The 20623-nt window shown below is 39.9% G+C and overlaps 1 protein-coding gene across 1 annotated transcript in view; it reads left to right on the top strand.

Moving 5' to 3' along the window:
- The first annotated feature begins 6465 nt into the window (after positions 1 to 6465).
- Positions 6466 to 20623, top strand: part of COL3A1 (collagen type III alpha 1 chain) — a 49332-nt gene continuing 35174 nt past the window's right edge. Inside the window, exon 1 of the mRNA XM_018911733.3 lies at positions 6466 to 6742. Coding sequence (XP_018767278.1) covers positions 6664 to 6742 — 79 coding nt within the window. The 5' untranslated portion in view covers positions 6466 to 6663. The remainder of the gene's footprint in view (positions 6743 to 20623) is intronic.

Raw genomic sequence — 20623 nt, 5'->3', positions numbered from 1 at the left:
AATATCTAACCCTGCAATTATTACTCATCGGGCATAGTGGCATTCACCAGGAGATTCTTTTTACTGCTCCTTGTTTTTATTTTCTGCATGCAAGATTTCTTCACTGGTGTGGGTCCTGGAGCTTGACTGATTTCTAGGAAGAGTTAGGTGAAGTATCCCTTTGAGGACAGGGGTTCAGCTGGTCTGGGAAGGTGGGGTGGGATGTGTCTTCATTTAAGGCATGTTCTCAATTCTTTGCTCTCAAAATCATGACTACACTATTCTTCTGTAATCACAATGCTGGCCTAATAGTGTTGTTTTTCATTGTCATCATAGCAGCCTATTCACTGTTCTGCCATTTAAAAAAAGATATTTAATACCATTCAAATAAGGATTTAACTAATTGGAGGAGACACCTTTCCTGAATTTTCCATCTGTGTAGAAAATGATGTGCTGAGAAAATAAGTTCTTATATTAGGAGTAAGAAGATTTCACACCTCAAAGCTGTTTATTGGAAAAAAGTTGCATTGTTCCAATTAAAAAGCATGTTTCTCCTATTATATTTATTTCTATTTTCCATGAGACACAATTTTTATGAAAGGAGATAGAAAACATTCCTTGTCTTTAAGAAAAAAAGAGCAAGTGGATCTGGAATGAGGCATAACGATTTTCTGATTCACAGAAACATTTGAATCCAATTTACATAAGGGTTTCAAGTAAAAATTTTAACATAATTATGTTATTACCACTCTTCATGGCACACAGTGTGCAGGGATGAAAATGAAGAAATGTTTGGTATTTTTATTTGGTTCTCCAGATGATTCTTCCTAACTATTGAACTTGGCCACCAGAGCCTACCACAACTTGCTTGTTACTACTTTGGGGGCAGGGTGGGTGTGGGGTTGTGGTATTTTTTTACTCAGTGTACCTAAGAAAACGTCCCCCCCCCTCCTTCTTATCATAGCCCAGCCAGTTCTACTGACATACAATTGATCTGCTTGAAGTAAGGTTTTGTGTTCTGTGATATTAAGATAAAACCTGCAAGCCCAAATAAAGCTTAACCATAAAATCAGTTCAAATCGGTAGCATAGCTACATACCTATTTATATTTCTTCAATATCTTCTTTATATGCCATTATAGTTGATGTTGGTACAGACTTTGAGACTCTCAAAAACCAGGTGGTAATGTAATTGTCTTAGGACAGGATTCATCTTGAAAGGAAAGGTGTTTTAAAAACTGCCTTTGAAAAGCAGAACAGATCAACCCATATATCTAAATTAGGCTCCCAAGTTGTTGCCCCATGCATGACATGAATTCATAATTGACAGCAGTTTCCAACAGCAGAGGTATAGTGGGCTCTGTGACAGGATACTGGAGTTAACAGCAGAGAAAAGAATGTTAGAAGATCACAGATCAGAAAAAAACCCATCAAATACACACCGAGAGAATCTTTGCAGTCAACCCTCTGGGTCGTCCACCCACCAGCATGAGCTGGCCCCAGCGTGGTACACTTCTCCTCTTTCCAGAAAAGCAGCTGGATGCTGTTTCTCCTTTCTAGGAAATCAGTGAGCACTTTGGGACATGTGGAACACTTACAGTCCAGCAGAGAACCTCATACCTGCCTCATACCATCAAAACTGGGCTGACTATTCCTGAAGACTGCTATTTCTTTTCTTTTTTCAAACTGGGATTTCACTTTTAGTGGAAGACTCTTGCATCGCAATGGTCTCTGACCTTCTTGTATATCTCCAGTGGCCTGCATTTAGAAAAGTTTGTGTTTTTTTCAAGATTTCCTTCTTTTTTACCTTAATAATTTTTTTTTGCTTCCCAGCCCATTAATATTGAACAGATCAAGAGTTAAAACACTTAATCCTCTGTTCTTCTCCTTTCTGTTTTTTCTAATGGATGAGTCACGGATGGCCTTTTGTTATTCTTTAGTAAATTCAAACAAGATTATTTATTCCCTCATTAGAAAAACAATAAATCAGCAAACAGAAAAATGTGGAAAAACGCTTTTTAAAAGATATTTGCCATATCTTAAAGTTATTGGTTTGTTTTTTGGTTCTTTTTTTTTTTTTTTTTTTTTTTTTTTAATTTAAAAGGGATGACCAAACAAAGTGCTCCTAAAATCTTCTGGGTTGCTATTGCTGAAGCCTGGAACCTTTTGATGGTGAGGTGCCATAGGAACCAATAGCTGAAGTACAATAAACCTGGGCACTTCTGGGTCCCACATGTGCTGTCTGGAGCAGTGGTGATTTGAGCAGAGCCAACAAGAGGGAATGACTTGCATGATGGACCTCCACATTCTACACCATTCCTGAGGTTGAAAGGATATCCTTCTTTTTAAGATAATTCATTCTTGGACTGTTCTTCTGATGAATTTACACCATTGTTGTTACTTAGAGATATATCAAGATACTATTTCTTTTGTGATTGTATAAAATTAAGCATACATACAAATTCAGAACCAAGTTTTTTCCTAAATTTAGAAATATTTTCTGCTTGTGCTTGTTGATGTCCAACAACCACAAGCTGCAGAGCACAAAAGCCTTTATGAGACATTCTCCTGACAGAAAATCTGGTAGCTGTTTCATCAAATACTTCCTTAGGTGCACAGGACTGTGCTATTTCTTTAAGAAGTGAAGATCTGGGGTTTGTTCAGTTGCCAAGTGGAAATCTGGATTACAGATGAGAAGAAAGGATTCCTTTCAAAATAATTTTGCCACCTTGGTGAAAAGGAGGAGCATCCTCACAAAGGTGTGGAGCCAGAGGTCTGAATTAAGGGATTCCACCCCTGGTGACAGGAGAAGGTACGTGCTCAGCAGGGAGAAACCCCGCCCTGGCCATGGATATCAAATTCCCCAGCACTCGGTACACCCAGAGGTCATTAAACTGCTTTGGCTTCTGTTCCTCCTGCTGGGAAGAGAAAATGCTGTGGGTGCTCTCTCTGCTTCACCCGTATGCAGTCATAATGTTGGCTCTGCCTTAAGAGCCTTCACAGCTGTGCTGTAACACAGTTAGTTCCCAACATGACTCAGATGAGGGATTTTATTTAATCTGCACAGGACATTGGAAAAAAAAGAGAATTTTAGTTTGTGGAAACCTTGAGAATGTGCAAAGCTGAAAAAAGAGGACACAAGAACAAGAGGCTGGGTCTCAAAACTTGATTTCCCATTGTCTTAGGATAAAATTTCAGTGAAGATGGAAAGATGGGAGAAGAATGAAAGCATATAATTTCTTTGGCTGCCTTCATTCCTGTAATAGTCCATTAGGGCATCAGTCATAGTTTGCATTGCTTCTAGCTCACAAACAGGAATGGTTGAGAAGTGGCTGTGTTTTGGGGTTTTCTTTGTTTAGTGGCTCTAGACTCAGGTTTTCTTATGAGTTCTTTCCCCCACTGTGCTTTCTGTCACTATTTGCACCATTCACAGTGCTTTATTGAAGTGAAACTGTACACTCCTTTTAAGATTTGGAGATTCTTTAGTATCATTGAAATCCACGCAGAACAAAAAAAACCCCAAAAATATCTTATATATTGCTGGCATAGGAGTAACTGCAATAGCAAAATTGGATGATTCTCAGTTCAGATGAAGCTCTCAGAAACAAGGAATATTTACCAACTGATTCTACAGGCCAGAACTTCAGGAACTTTTGAAGCAACATTTATATAATTTACTTACTTAAGGACTGAACTTTTGGCAGGGTGGACAAGAGGTCACTTGATAAATATGTAAAAGCCAGTCTCTCATTTGTCTTTCTTAGGCAGAATGTCACTAACCACAATACTCACACAGGCACAAGGAATCCCAGATTGCAGGAAAATTCCAGCATCTTCTGGAGAGGGAGCCAACAGTTTGGATCTACACATCTTCTATACTATCTACCATAGAGCACAAATACATTCAATGACTTTTACAAGCAATTGTTTTAGGTTCCTTCATCAAGGGTGGAGTCCAGATGCCTAGACATTGCACCCCTCGTAAGATGAGTATTTATCAAGAGTTACCTACTAAATAATCCAAAATTTCCTGCAAGACTCAAGAACCTGTTTTTTAAGGGGGCTGTTTCTGTGCAGAGGATGTGTGAAAAGGAAAATTTTAACACAAAGTGTGCAGAGGATGTTCAAGGAATGTTGCTGTACCACAGCTTCTTCAGGCCTTGTAAGTAAAATGGTGATTGTCACTCAAAAGGAATTGACTTGTGACAGTAAGTGGCAATTGCCAGAGAGTTTTACACAAGAGTTAATAAATCAATTCTACAACCACTATTATGTGAAGGTAACACTGATGAGGAATTTTTATGTAGCTGAGCATTGATGTGCATTGGTCCTTGAACCACAGCAAATACACTGCAGAACCCACATGAGGGTTATGGTTTTTATGGGATGTAATCATCAAAGATATGGTTTATGCTTCTATACAGAAACCCCAGGATTCATTTCTGTACAAATTCAAGCACACATGTTGATACTCCAATGCCTATGGCAAATAGTAGGTGTTAGGGATAAATTTGGGTTCATAATCTAGCCATAGAACAGCATCATATTTAAGGTGGACAATCCAGAAAAGTTAGAATTTAAATTTTACTCAGGCAAGTGTTGTAGTGTAAAAACTGAAGGCAAGCATTAGTGAAAATAAGGGAGTCACCAAGGGTGTTCTATTTTTAAAAGCTTAGATTTAAGAAATTTAAAGAAATGTTTATTGTGGTCAAATAGGCTAAAAAAGTTGCAGTTCTCAATGTGAAAGTGTCTTTAAGTCAGAGACCCTGAATGAATTATTTTTTCCTCATTTCACTCTCCTATAGCTGAGAATGGGTTTTATCCAGGGTTTGATCTGTTTGTACATTTCTGTTGAAGACAGACAAAAAAATCCAGGTTCTTGGATTTATTTCTTGTTCTATCTTATGTTCTGAGCCTAACTCCAGAACCTTGCAAAAAATGTGAAGCCTGTTGTTTTATATTCTAGGATGGCTCAAGAGAAGCTGGTTATCTGTTTGTTGATTGTAGCTCCTTGAATGCCATAAACCAAATAACCTAACCTGTTAAGTGATATAATCATAGATTTAAAAACCCAAACCTGCAGGAAATAGTTCTGCCAATGCAACAGAGACAGCATGGAGTATTGGGAGATCCAGGGAAAAAAATGTGGTGTGTAATTCCTTTGGAATATATCAAGGCATTCATACCTTATAAACATGTAAGACCCAGAAAAAAAAAATGCTCAGGATATGTTAAAAGTGACATCAGATTATTCAAGACCTCTTCACACTTGCTTCAACCTGCCCCACCTCAGGTGACCCCAGCAGAAGAAGGTGTTTCAGTTTAAGTGCAAATTTATTTCAGACACTTAGGTTTTGCAATGTGATCCAGTACCTATAAGATGAAACTTCAGTCTGTTCTTATTTAGTGATGCACAAAATAAGAGATGTGGGCCCCTTTTTTGGATGACAGTTGACGGCACTCATGAATTATTGGGAGGAGGGATGGTTCCCTGGGTCACTGTAATCTCAGCAACACTTGAGAACAAATGAATGGGCACTTCTGCAGGACATGACCTGGATCAGATTGATTGACTGAGAGCAACAATTGGTTTGATCATTGTTTGAGCAGAGATGTCCACTGTGGCAGCTTTCTGCATTCACTTTGGGGTCTTTTAAGGCTACATTCCCAGCAAAACTAGACTCATAACAAAACCTGCTCAAACCACCTGATTTGGAAAACAAGTTTGTGTGTTCTGATATTATTCTCAGTGAAGTTTTGTGTGGAATAAATAACTAGTTTAAAAGGCATTATTAGTTTCAAGATTTCTTTTCTTCGTTTTTTTTTTTTCTGTCCTCTCTACCTTCTTGTTTGAGAAGCAAACAGACAAAAAAAATTCTGCATTCCTTTCAAATGTTGTAATGACAGCATCAAACTGAATTACTTGAAAAGACTAAGTTTGAGAGATTAATGCTTGTGATTTGCAATCTTGTTCTCTTCATAATTTTTTAATGTTTCCTTTCTCCCCAGGTAACACAAAATCATGTTGTGAGGTGGAAATGGTGAGAAAAGCCCTGGAACAGAAGCATGATTTTCAGAACTTCCTTTCATTAACTCTGATTGCACATTAGCAGAAATACCCAGGCTTGCTCCTCCACGTCTGGGATTCTTTCAGTCTGTGCAGCTACACCTCCACTTACCTTTTATCTTTGTTTGGGAGCACTAAGAACTGAAAATCCTCTTGGGGTTTTACCCATTGACTCCAAATTACTATGTGAAAATGCTTTGCCCCGGGTGCTTTGGCATGGGGCTGTTTTTTCACGTGCATGTATGTCACATGGAGTGCACACTAACTGCTCATATACAGTGTCAGCCTGCATTTCATACTCACACAAAAGTTCCAGATGTGCTGTGTATCTTGTTTAGTTGACTTTAGTCTTCTGTAAAGCCAAGAGAAATATTAATCATTCATTTACTGTTAGGGGATGGGTCTTCTTCTCATGTTTCAGTAAAGGGGGTGGAAAGAAAAGTAAGCCAATTTTTTTCCTATTTAAGGCCAAAGCTGGGGAATGCTTGTGGCTGAGTTCTGTACATGGCCTGGTGCTGGAAGGGCAGGGAACGACCGATGTTGCTATTTTGAACAGATTTTTTTTCTTCCCCCCCATTTTTATTTTTGCACAGAGAGTCTCATGTCTAATATTTAGACATGATGAGCTCTGTGCAAAAAGTAACTTTGCTCATTCTTGCCGTGTTTCAACCCTCAGTTATTTTGGCACAACAAGTCGGTGAGTAATTCAAGCTTCTTATGATTTCATGTTTTTATTTTGTTTTTATTTTTACCAATAACTTTAATAGCTTGTCAGAAGTGTGTATGCACGAACCTCACCAGAACACTTTTCCTTCACTAATTCAGCAGTCAGATGTTTAAGGGTGAAGCTGAAAACTGCCGGGATTTGCAGTATCATTGCAAAGGTTTTTCTTTGCTTTGCTTTCTTTAAAGTTAGAAGGACTGTACAGTGCTGTCTGCCTTGGCTGCATTTTTTCTTGTTCTTACTTGTTTTCCTGCTACAGACACTCAGGAGATTCTAAGCTATTTCTTTTAACACTTGGAATAACATTATAACTGTTAGCTCTGTGCTGCCTGGAAGTTCTTTTTCACAAGGAATAAGTCTTTGCTTCCAGCTGTTTTATTTGGACTTCTCCGTTGTACTTGTTTGTCTTACACTGGCAGCATGGGGGTTTCTTTCAACAATTTGCATGCAGAAAAAAAAGCCTTAAAATTCTGAATGGTTTTGTTGAAGGAGTTTTTAAGAGTGATATATGAAAATATGTCAGCTTACAGAATTTTTACTTTGGCATAGAACAGGAGGGTAAATTAATTCCCTCAGCTGCAGTAGTTTGAATCAGGCATCTGCAGGCTGTTTCAGCCCTTCATGAGACTGATTAGCAGTTGATGGTGTGTGTAAGTCCATGTGAATGTGTGTGTGCATGTTTACAGAGAGCAAGAACACTGAAAACCAACAGAACATGGAATTCAGACGGGAGAGAAGTGCTTTGTATACAAGAATTTAACCTAGAGTGAAGATAAGTGTGGTATGAGTATTTAAGTTAAACAGATGACATTCCACAAGTACAGCTGACCTTTTTTGGATGTGCTCAGTTCCTGCTTGCCAGATATTGTAAACCAGTCCTTCCTTAAGATAAAACACTTTCCTCTCCCGTAAATATGAAAGATCAGCAATTTATTTATTCCTACAGAGAAGCAAGGAATAACCTTACAATTAACTCAATAAGCAGCAGCCAAAGAAACTGTAGTGCTCTGAAGGAAAGCCAAATGCCTTTAAAATCACACCCTACACTACTCTGTATGTCACACATCAAGAAAACAATTACTTGAGCCAGTTCATGGCAAACCCATCTGCCTCACCATACCTGGACAGGGACCTCTGCCGAGGGATGAGTGACTCCACCAGGAGCAGCCTGCTGGCATTGAGCACTTGGAGCTCAGGAGGATCTGTGCTTGAGCAAAGCAGGCAACAGCCTCTGCAGCACCAGTACCCTCACCTAGCACAGCCTAAGCCTAAGTCTATAAGAAATAAGCCAAACAAATAACCAATGCATATATTCTGTAGAGAGTAGACAGGATTTACTGGGAACTGATCCTTTTCTGTTTCTGCCTTGCCGTATACAAACTCTCTCTCCAAAAGTCTTCGGTAAAGATTATAAAAGGCAGTAATTTATAAAATTGGAGCAAATGTGTGCTGTGAGTTTTCTCTGCTTACAGCGGCAGACAATATATATATTGTTTCTATTTACCATGCAGTAAGTGTTCTTTTATATACCTGTGTCTATGATCAGAGGGACAAACACTAAGACACAATCCAATATAAAGAGAAGGAGCATCAATTTTATTTCTCTCCATAAACAAACCCCTCCTGAGTGCCAGGTCTCCTTCCCTCACTCTAGTCATATCCCTGGACATTTCTGAGGTGCAACATATATTTGACTCAATAAATGGCAAATTTTGGGTAGAAGAACAATACACAAATGAAGTGTGAATGAGTATTCTCATTTCTCTGCCACATTCCTGTTTCAGGGGGTTGTAACATTTCCTTACTGGGCTAACTTCCATACTATTTACAGGGATGAGGTTACACAGAGATTCTGATAAATCACTAGTTATCCCTTAAAAATTGGATTCTCTCCTCACTTTAGAATGCTTCTTTCCACACATTTGAATATGCTTTTCTCACAGAAAATAATAATCGAAGGGGTTGATTATTTGTATCACTAATTCATGTGCAGGGCAGGGAATGGACTGGGAAACCAAATTTTCCACCACCGAAAAGAGAATTTCCAGACATGCTGAAATGCTCTCTCTTGTCAAGAAAAATGTTTATATGGTTAGTATCAAATGTAAGTCAATATAAAATTTTCCTTAGGAAAGCCTGCCAGGAGACAAGACTTGGCAAGATATTAAGGAAACTGCTCAGTGTACACTGAGTCTAGGGTAGTCAGATGTACCCCTGGGCTATGTGTTTCTTTGTCTTGCTGTAATAGCTTGGAATGGAGATTTGAGTACAGCCTCAGGCTAAACCTCTTCTAGAGCTTGGGATCAGGATACTGTGCAACAAGAAATATTCTGTGAACTCAAAAGCTGTATGTCCTTGTAACCCACCAGGATGTTTTTAGCCTGAAGGTGTAATCACCTTGACACAATCCAGGTTTTCTGATGTGTGTCAGGGCTTTCCAGCCCTGCCCGTGTTCAAGATAAGATGCCCCCTGATGGCTGACAGGACACGAAGCCAGGACTTCTGGACATGACAGATGATTCAGAGTCCAGCAATGTACATTGGGTTCCACCCTTTGAAGGCACATTTGCATCCTTCATATTAAACTATTCAAAAATGTAAGATATTAGAATGCTTCTTCAGGAAAGGAATCCATTCTCCACCCAAGCTGTGAAAGCATTTGCTAAGCCTGGCAGCCTGCATTCATCCCATTTATCTTGAGTTTATAGAGGCAATCATGACAGCTACTTCCAGAAGACAGAATGAGTTTTAGCTAGCCAGGCTGGAGCTATTTGGCAGTTTCCACTGCCTACAAAGGAAGAACATCCACAGTGCCCTCACATCAATGCCAAAAGGGAAGTCAGATGAATTTAGGCCTGTCTCAGTTGTATCTGTGATGCTTAAAGGACACCTCAGTGAGCCAAAGCAGGACACTTCTCGTAGGTACACCCCAGTCCTTGAGGAACTTCGCTGAGGTCATTAGGAAAAAAACTCTACTGCTCTGAAAGCAGTGGGACAGCAATGCCAGAAACCCTTTAGTATTATTCCAAGTAATTTTTTGCTCTAAGGTAATTTAGTGTTTTCCATGTAATGCAAGTATTATCTTGGATGTTTGGTCAGGAAACTCATTTCTGAGGAAATGGCTGAATGCTAAAATCTCTCTGACAAGATTTATTGACCTTTCTACTACTTGCAGTTGCAAATTGCAGTTTTAAAATTATATATAACCATTACATGTAGGTTTCAGGAGGCAGCGTGCAAATGACTTTTCCTGCTGAGCACCTATTTCTGATCCCAGAGAAAAGAATGATATTTTAGGAAAAATTGTAAACAGTTGATTTAGCCATTTTGCTTTCTTTTTTTATGAGCTGGGAAGGGTTGGATAGCATGTGAAGTGGATGGGTACTGTGCAGATGTAGTTTATTTGTGAGACTGTCAGACTGTCATGTTTAGCAGTTAGCTGTATGGAACACTGCACACATGTGCTCTTTGTTGATGAATTTCCCTTTTAAGGGTAGTGCTAACAACAGAACTATCTCTCCTCAAAGGTTTTGGTAACTCAGAAAGGTTTCCCTCCAGAATTTTGACAGTAAAACCAGATGATACCCATCTGTGTGCCAAGAGATAATTAACCATCATAAGTAACCTGGACTATGCAAAGGAATTAAATATCTGGGGTCTGCTCCTCTTCTTTCATTTTTTTTCTAGCTATTTTTTTACAAGCACACAGCAGAAAGGGTTATGCTTAGGAAAATTGAAACATTCCTTTCTGGTCTGGAAAAATCATGCTAAATGAAAGCCTGGGGAATCCACCCCCTCCAAACATTATATATATGTTCTTGGAAATATGACAAATTTCATAAACACATTTTATATCACACACCCCTGGAACACATTAGCCTTAGGAAAATGAGACTATTATATAACCCTTTCATTATTTTCCAGATTTGTTTTTGACTTGAGACCAAATCACCAAATCTACACAGACTGATTTTTCTGAAAGACGAGGTGGAGTTGGAAACATCCACTGCTTTACTGTAGGGGGAAGAGGCAGAGGTAGAAGGGTGTTGTTGCTGGCACAAACCTCACTGCTGATGCCTCGCTCAGAGCCATTACGCTAGCTCTCCTCTTAGTGCTGCAGTTTACAAGCAGATCCTATTTCCTCTTCCAGCTTCTGCCAAAGTGTTGAGGTTTGAAATAAGCAGCCAGGTGTCACTTGCAAACTCTGCTGATGCCAGCCTTACACAACAGCTGGGGAAGAGTTGTAATTAGTGCTGCTCAAAAAAAAAAAAAAATTACCACCACTTTTTGTTCCAGCTGAGAAACCAGACTGACACTGGTCCATTATTCATTGTCCCAGTTACTTGCTAGTGTTGTTCACACTTTGTTTTAATCAGAAATCTGCAGAAAATGGGACATACCTGCCCTCCTAATTGGGACAGCATACTGAGGGCTGGTAATGGAAATGATGCAGAGCAGCAGTTTGGGGTTAAAAGCAACCTCTTCAGAGTTGAAAGGTTCAGCCTACCAGGAAGGGCAAACCATAACAAAGTGCTCTTCCCCAAGCTAGCAGGCACCTGGAGCACTGTATCACTCTTGATTTTCTGTGCTAGGGTCCTAGTCTGCTGAAGAGCACAAGCCACAGCTGCTGTAAGAGTTGCAAGATTTAATTTGTTGGTTTGGAGTAATAACTTGTCAAAGCTCACAGAATTAGATACTAGTGCAATGGTCATAGCATTAATACTCCAGATTACGCTGTCCTTTAGTCATGCTTGTTTAAGAAACTGGGCAAAAGATCTCAGTTAAGAAAAGGGAAATTGTTGGCAATGGCAAAGATATGTTGTTAGCAAATAGGGGGTTTTATGGTCCTAAAGTAACTGGATTAGGGTCTTACACCATTGCAGTTTGATCTGATGGAGCACAGTTCAATTTATTATTGGCAGCACCCAAAAAAATAAAACAGACTTGAGAAAGGTGTAATAAAATCCGTTCTGATTCAACACTGTTAGCCCATTCTCCATGTTGTGGCCTGGTAAATTGTAGATCACATGACTTTAACATGGTTTAGAGTTCAGTATCTACCACCAATTGTCTATAATTTTGAAACAATCTGATTTTGGGTTTTGGCAGATGATAAATAACCTTCAACCCTAAACAGAACAAAAATTTCAGTGTAATCATTTGCCTGGTGCAATACTTTGCCAGCCTATCCCTGCTTCTACATATCCATGGTGATGCACCTTGAAAAGAAGGATTTCTGGGAACAGATGTGATTCCTACTCCAGGATGGGTGCAAGAAGTGTTATTTTACCTCTGTAACTTCAGGTCAGGCTGTTGAGGGCAACATGGCTGGGTGCAGAGCATGCTGCAGCCCTGGTGCTCAGTGTGCTGCCCACCTGCAACCCAGGGGATGCTGTGGATTCTTCCTGAAGGCTCTCTGGGGCCATGCTTGTCACAGCAGTGGTGTCCCTGTGGCAGAGGTGCTGTGTGGTGGCTCACTGCTGGTGGCTTCCCACAGCCTTGGTGACGGCTGCGGGACAGTTATTTCTCTAGGGATTTTCTTCTACTGAATCTTTTGATGCACAGGGGTCATGAAGCTTTCCTTTCTGTCCTCTCTGTGGCTTCCCTGACAAGAGATGTTTTGTCACTGGAAAAATCTGTAAGGAATTCCCAATTAATTTCCTGATTTTTCTCCATTCAACACAGTCAGACTTTGTTTCAGGGAAATAAGATTTACATATTTATATGTGGTGGTCATGCTATTAATATTACTCACATGGCTTTGAGACTGTATTAAAAAAAAAAAAAAAATTCAAATATTAACCTTGCATTGCTTCTGACTATGGTTAATCAAGAGAGAGCCTCCAAGTAAAAAATTACAAATTACTGGAATCAGAAAGTCTCTTCTGTAACTACAAGAGAGACAGGGGGAGGTCTGCTAACCCTATCTTAGGTGCTGGAAGTGTGCAAGGAGGAATGAGATCCACCATTTGCTGTAGAGTATCTCATCTTTCACATATAGGTATAGTATATTGTATTTTTCATTTATATTTTCAAGCAGTCATTATTTTTTCTCATCTTCTCTTTTATAGGAAGGGTTCTTTGAATTTTGATTAGAGGAAACTTAACCTACTTCCAACCACTGCTTCTCTTTATTTATTTTCACTTCAGAGCCAATCTTGTGTCTGAGTTTGCAAAGTGGAAGCCTCTGCCTGTTTCATGTCAACATGACAATGGAAAACATGATATAACCTCCTCCGACAACAACCGTTTGTTGGCTTTAGTTTGGATAAAATTCAGCTCTGGGACTTCTGGCTTTGTTTAGTTTAGCAGAGGGAATTCCTTTCAGATTAGCTCAGAGAATACTTCCATTTTCCCCCATTTATGTCAAATCCTTCATTTAAACATGAACTAGCAGAATGAGAATGCAAATGGTACCTCCTTTAACAATGTCTGCACATTTTTGTCTTGCTTTGATTCACACAAGTACTCCATGAAGAGATGTCTGCCAGGAAGGAGAAAGCACGCATAGGACTTTGAACAGGAAGAATGTGGGGGTAATGAAAATATATGTATTTCAAGGATGAATGTGGGTTTTTTTGTTTTGAGAGCCTAGGCCGTCTCCTACAGCTAAAAGGGCACCCAAATGACTGTCAAGAAATGAGGGATGTGACTTGTAGATTTAAGACTTTAGCAGAGTTTGGCCTTCAGCAAAATGCAAAGTTATCCACAACTACTCGAGACACCCCTTTCTGCTGCTGGATTTCTCTTTCAAGTCACTGTGCATCCTACCCTGGAGGGATGAGAGCAGTCACCTCTGCTCTCCCACCAGCTGAAACCTTTCCTCCTGAGTGCAAGCCTTTCTTGGGCTGCTTGGGCAGCTTCAGGCGCCCCTTTATTCCCAACTCCTGCGTGGCAAAGGGCAGCAGAATCACAGGAACAACCCAGGCAGGTTTTGCAGCAGTAGATATGAAAGGGTGATCTCTGTCTGGAAAATACTTCCCACAGCAATTCAGCTCTGGCAGTTCTTGGAAAACTCCTGGACATAATCAGTTCCCACTGAAGCTCCCTGCAGTTCACGCCCAGTGACCAGTGGGTGCGTTAGAAGGCTGTCTGCAGCCTTCTAACATCTTTTTTTCTCTCTTCTTTCCCTTTGTGCTGCTTCTTCTCTTTTCCTTCTTTCCATTTTCTTTTAGGAAAATGAGCAAGAGCAAAATTGCATCTTTTTTTTTCAAAGAGATGAGACAGAAACAATTGCTCATCTGAACAGAGTTAATGGGAAATATGGGAATTGTTCCTTTGATGTTCACTGTAATTGCCATGCTGAGCACCAAAGGAGAATAAACTACATCCCCCATGCTTTCCTTCAGCTATAAGCAGCAAAAATAGGATTCATATTTTCTTGGAAAACACTTTTATGTTCATGAGAGCCTCTTAAAAAAAAAAAAAAACTACAGCTTCTCTGGTTTTGTCTTTTAATCTACTGTATGGTGTTTGCTTGTTTCCCTACAGAGCAGTAGTCATTCTGTGCCAGCTGTTTAAGAGAGGAATGTCCTAGTGAAAGCAAACAATGGGCTGTGTAGTGGGAATTGCAAATCTTTGAAAAGAGTAATTGAAATCTGCTCAGACAATTTGAAGATTCTTTGCACAATATTCTAAGGCTGTTGGTGGCTCAGCTGTTGGCAGGGTGGTCCTCTTTGTAGCTCCCTCTTTTCTGTATGAACAGAATAGCATTAATATGGAGGAGTGGGGGGAAGAAAGAGAGGTTTTCTTGTCCAACTGATTATTTCTGAACAGCTGAAGAGAGAAAGATTGCTGTAAATGTCTTTCAGTGAAGAATCAAAAAAAGTGAATTGTGCAGAGCCTTTTTATTTATCAGGTGTTCTCTGGCTCTGGCTCTTCCACTTCTGCCTTTTTAGGGCTGCAGCAGATAAACTGTGCTGGATCGGGTTGTGTCTGCTGCAGATGTTCCAGCCCTCCTGGGCTATGTGGTGCTGTTTATTCTTACCCTGTGCCAGCTGGGGTAGTTGCTGCACAGAGCAGGGAGAGCTAAATGTGTGCCAGGCCTCAGGCAGCCACTTCAGTAGCAAAGCTGCTGACCTCTGGTATTAATAAAAAGCCAGCTCTCTGCTTGCAGGCTCTTCACTGCACCAAAAGTGTGAATTTTCACCTCACAAGGGAATTAGTTAGGAAGATCCATAGGTCTTTGTGCTTGAAAAATGGCCAGTCATAGAACTTGATATTTAAAAGTGTCTCCAAAATTAAGTTGGCTTTGGTACCCTGAGAAAACCCTCACAATACTTATTTTAGTAGCCCTAGGAGGTTGACAATAAGAGCGTTGTATCCAGTGTACAAATAGCCATTTAATATCCTCTATGAGGCAGATTAAGAAGAATTTCAAATACTGCCATCCATATCCAACAAACTGTCCAAAATGGATGTGGAGTGAATTAGTACAAACTGGAATAAGGAGTGAATGAATACAAACTGTTTTGCAGATGAATCTAGGTTAGTGATGCTCTATGCATTTAGAGCCCCACCACAACCTTCTGAATTACAAATACCCTTAATTTATTGGCAGCCAAAGATATGATTCTTTTCTTTAGACAGTATGCCAGAGCACTTTAATCCTTCGCTGGAATATGAAATGCAAGAACCAAATCCTTCATTTACTTAAAACTTCTGAAATTACAGGGAAACCAATAAAATTGTGCAGGGACTTAGGCCAGCGTGGAATTTGCCCCCCTGCTGCTTTACTCATCTCAGATGTAAATCCATTATGGCTGTGGAGTTATATTGGGGTGACTTTGTCCAAGGTATCTGAAAATATAAATGATATTACTACATGTATTACACTGCCATTGTAACATTTCCCATCTGCTTCAGCCTCAGGAGAGAAGCATTGAATCAGGCTGATCTCTTCCAAGGCAAACCACAGAAACAGCATTGCATAAATCTCTTCACTCTCTCACAGAGCTGAGGGGAAAGAGAGGATCATGTCCCACTTGAAATTTTAATTACCTACCAAAAAATGTTTTAATTACAAATTTAGACAATGCAAAACAAAAGTCATACATTTTCCCCCACATGGTGTTTAGGTTTTATCATGCCAGAGGCTTAAAGCATCATTAATTAAGGAGTTATAGCTCAGTGTTTTAAATGAGATTGTATGTGGACCAAACTTCAACAATTATCAGTTTGCACTCATTCCATTTCTCTTATCAGATCAAAAGCTGAACCTCTCTCTCATGATGTTTTGGATCTGACAGAGTGGTTGTAGAGTCTGGGAAATCTGCACAATGACTTTTCCAGTTTTTTCTTTATTCTTCCCCAGGCAGACCTATTCAAGAAATGTCTCAAAGAACCCTCTAATGTTATAAACTGTGCCTGGGCCTAGCTAAAATCAGGAATGCAGAAGTATGTCTTTGAGCTACACCTTGGGGCTGACTTCTTTTTTATTTTTAAAGTTTGGCAAAATCTTGCACTGTATTTTAGTAAATTTTTCCCATTAATTGATCCCAGTAATGTTGAGCTTGAACTATTACTTTTCTTTAGAAATATGTTAGGCCATCTTCTTATGGAATACAATTGGAAGTGGTCAAGTGTTCAAAGCTAACATAACTTTGACACTTGGATTCTGACTCTAGAAGTCTTCATCAACTGCCCAAGGAATGAGCAGAATACACGTTTAAAGAAACTAATAAATCCATTAAATCATCAGAAATCATATTGGACCTTGAATTTATATCCATTTTTGCTTATTTGAAGACACAAGTCTTTATGAAACTATTTGTTATCATTCACTCTAATGATAAGAAGCACATTAAAATCATATTTCGGCAGAGTAGTTTTAGAATTTATGCCAGCACTACAACTAAATAGCCACAAATTAAGTTCTTACAGCCTGTTCCTTATTTTTAGCATGGCAGCACATGGCACAAAATGTGATGTGCCAAAAAATATTGTAATGTAAGAACAGAGGGGACGGAAAAATCTCATAGGCATTTTCCCAGTAATTGAAGAGTAGCTGAAGTATGATGCAATGGTCTCTCTAAAAGGCTTTGACTGCACAGAATTATGATGAAATGTCTTCTTACTTTGTGTTCTGCTCTAATGCTAATGTTACCTTTCGTAAAAGATTTGATCTCTCAGGCACTGAAGAGCTTCAGTTGCCACCAGAATGATTAGAAGCTAACAACTTTTAGGTCTGATTCAAAGCCCAGTAAAATCGAGGGAGGTTCTGATCAGGCAGTGGTTACCCTTAATCAGGGCAGAATTATCTGAATTCCACAGCTTATGGCAAAAAGAGGTTGATCTCTACTAAAAAGACAGAGGCAGAGTCACAGTCAGCCTGTGTAGAGGGGAAACTGGAGAGGAAATCCCAGAGTAACATCTCAATACAGATGGTTATTCAGGAATATCTTCCTCCCTTGCAAAAAGCAATTTGGCCCATGATGTTGTCAAGGAATAGCTAAGAATAAAAAGGGTAAAACTGTCTCTTGAATGCAGCAGAAGTTTTTCCTCAAAATGACTTTTATGAGTTCAGGAACAGACAGTCAACATTTCTCTGGGCAGCCCCGAGTAAGAACCAAGGTGATAGATATAGAGCAGTCTGCTCTATCCTGCCCCTTGTATGACTCAGCTTGAAATGACAGTTCTGCCAAAAAACAACCCTCCCCAGCTAAACAGCAGAGAAACGACCCTGCACTTTGTTTGCTTATTACCAGTTTTGAAACAAGCCAGCTCTTTTGCCATGGTTTCTCATGCCAGACACCAGCTGAAGCAGGGAGGCTGTTGTGTAATGACATCTCTGGTGGGATATCTCTGGCCACGATTTCCTTGCAGCCGTGGCAGGGTGAGCTTTGGAAGTTGTATGAAGAACATCATTCCAGGGTGTCAGCAAATGTGCCCAAGTAGAGCAAATTGTGAAAGCTAAACCTCTGAAGTTAAAACAGAAAAATTAGAGGTTGTTTTAAATCACACTTTGAAAGATTAGAAAAGAAACCAATAATCTGCAGGGGAAATAGAGGCATTTTGTGTTTTACTTGGTAACAAATATGCTTAGGATATATTCTAATCCTGATATTTCTTAAAGTTTTCAAAGGCTGCAGAAAGGTTGTGGCATTTGCAGCGTATAAAGAGGAATGAAGGGAACAGGAAATGAGCTGTTTAAAATGCAAGTACTTGTTTGTACCAGTGCAGGCCTGCTTTCTTCTTATTTATTTGGTAATCTGACATACAGACTGGGTGGGTCTCAAAGCAAGGGCAGTTTGGCTGTGTGACACAGGAATCCTTCACCTGAGGATCCAGATTCCTCTGTACATTGCCAGTGAAACAGCACATGACTCCATCCTGCTACACCTCTGACAGACAAGTACAGTATTGTGCTTAACCAGCATTCTTTTAAGCAGCTTTCTCTTTCTTACTCTGCATCTGAGAAAAGGGCAAAACTGGGACAAGTGCAGCAGCAGAACTGTTCCAGCGCCAGCTTTCTTGGCAGACAAGCATCCCTAGAAGTAAGAAAGCTTCAGTTTCACTCTGAAAGCACAGGATGTAGCTGTCCTTTTTGGTGTGGAACTTGGGAAGTCTGTAAACCATTCATTCATGCTCTTTTCCCATTCCACCTGATAGCAGCTCTTCCTTCTACAGCTCACAGGGCACCAATGGATTTTTATGGTTGACCCACTCTGGTCACTCTGGTCACCCACAATTTATGTGTTTAGGTGTTTAAGTCTGCATTTAGGTGTTTAATAAAGGGAGGTTTCATTGCCTCCAATCACATGTGGACAAGCCTTACAAAATATTTCATCATTGCTATTAAAACTGAAAGTATCCTAATATGTATGGATACCTAAATTGGCCCTTATGTCCTCATGCACTGTGCAAAATGGATTCAATTAATTAGCTGTTTAAGACAATTCCAGCTGAGAGAATGTTTGAAGGCCTTGGCAGTTGAAAAAAACCCAACTGATTAAACCATTTCTTCTCCTTTTTTTCCACCTCTTCTCCTGACTCCTGTGACCCAGACAGGGTTTGAGCCCTTCCGAGTACTCAGCACTGACCGGACATGCCAACAAACCAGGCCATCCCTGCTCCTGCAGCCAATTCATTCATTATGAGCCTGCCTGTTTCCATTACTAATGTTGGGATGGAACGAGTGTGTTTGCGTTTCTTGTAAACATCATCCTAATACCAGACAGGGAGCCCAAACCATTTGCCTCGAGGTAGATGGTGTGGCATTCTTTTCTGCTCAGGAAATGGAAAAGCAGCATTGCTGCACAGGCTGGGGTGGATTCCTCCACCTACTCCAGTAGGGGAGAATGATTGTGTTTGTATTGAAAATAGACAATGTATCTTCATTCTGCTTTGTGCTTTGCTTAAACAATGTATCAGACAGTGCTGTGGTATGCAGTAAACAGATGTATTTACTACAGAAGAAATGTAAAACAGTTTTTGAATTGTACTCATCCTGCAGAGGAAATGACCAAAACTAGATCAGGTGAGGAAGCTCAGGTTTTGTACAGTTAAAAGAGTAACACAAATGCTCTTCTTAACTTCATCAGGCTTTGGATTCTGGCAAAGTTAGAGGCAAGGCCTTCTTCATCTTGGTACTTTAGCCTTTTCCAGATTTTCTTTAAATACAGCAGAAGTTGTTTGTTCGACTCATTGTGTTTGTGATCAGATTCTCACAGACCAAAGCTCCTCAGTTTTGCTTCCCAGGCCATCATCAGGCAGCTGCTGGAGGATCGTGAGTCACCCCTGTGTGGACTATTGCCCTCTCTGAGGCAGAACCAGACAAGTTCAAGATGTTTTTTAATTTCTAACTCTTTAGTCACATCTCCGTAAATGGCACATGTGAGTCTGCTGCTAATGCAATAGCTGGACATTGCCTTTGTCCAAAGTGGAAAAGCTTGTGGTTTTTGAAGATACTATTAGGAATTTTTTTCCTTTTGCCATGAAATTGTGGTTAAATCGTGATCATGGTGCTTGCACAAATACAAAGCCAAAACCAACTACAGAGCAGGTCAGATTCTCATGTGATAACAAATTCCCCTTCACCTCATTGGGATTGAGATTATGTTCCATATGACATCTGTCATCTTTCAGGCCATATGACAATGGCCATCTGTGTTTTCCCTTGCACACATGTGGGCTCTTCTATGTACCCCACTTATAGGTCCTTTGGAACTGAATTGTGATTTTCCTTTCAGCTTTCAATATTGGTCTGCTTATGGACAGCTGCCAGTCTTCCTAGAATGGGAAATAAATCAAAACCAACATACAAAAATTATTGCCTTGTCTTTTTTTATTTTATTCAGTATTTGGGCTGGCCCAGGGAAGTGCTACACACAGCAAAACCTATAACATGAGTGCTCAGTAAACAGCACAATTTCAAATTAATTCAGGCTTTAAAATATTAAACTTTTATAACAGTGCACTAGAGATTGACAGGGCTTCCAACAAAGCATTGCAGTAAGTACCACAGAAGTGAGGTGCTGTACAGCCATCATATTTAGGGCTTTGGGAGGAAGAATAAGATTGTGCATTGCCATAGACAAATACTGTTGAGATCTAATGTTTTTTAAATCTCAGGCTAATGGGTATGTGTAGAATCAATCACAAAAGCTGGCTAAAGCAAGTGTGTGGCTGTTATACCACATGTCTAGAAGCAGACAAGTCAGCTTTTTTATAACCTTATCATTCCTACACGTTACTCACCAGTGCTTTAGCACAAATCAGCTTTCCAAAGGATTTTGGAGCTAACAGTTAATCTTTGTGAGCAATGCAAAATGCATTATGTCATAACATGCTGACACACAGATCTACATCTGAGCACAGAGGAGGTATCTTTAACACCCTAAGTCTTCCCAGATG

This window comes from Serinus canaria, chromosome 7 (assembly GCF_022539315.1).
Source record: "Serinus canaria isolate serCan28SL12 chromosome 7, serCan2020, whole genome shotgun sequence".
Classification (NCBI taxonomy): domain Eukaryota; kingdom Metazoa; phylum Chordata; class Aves; order Passeriformes; family Fringillidae; genus Serinus; species Serinus canaria.
The sequence above is the reverse complement of the archived record's forward strand: the minus strand, read 5'-3'. Positions and strand labels throughout refer to the sequence as shown.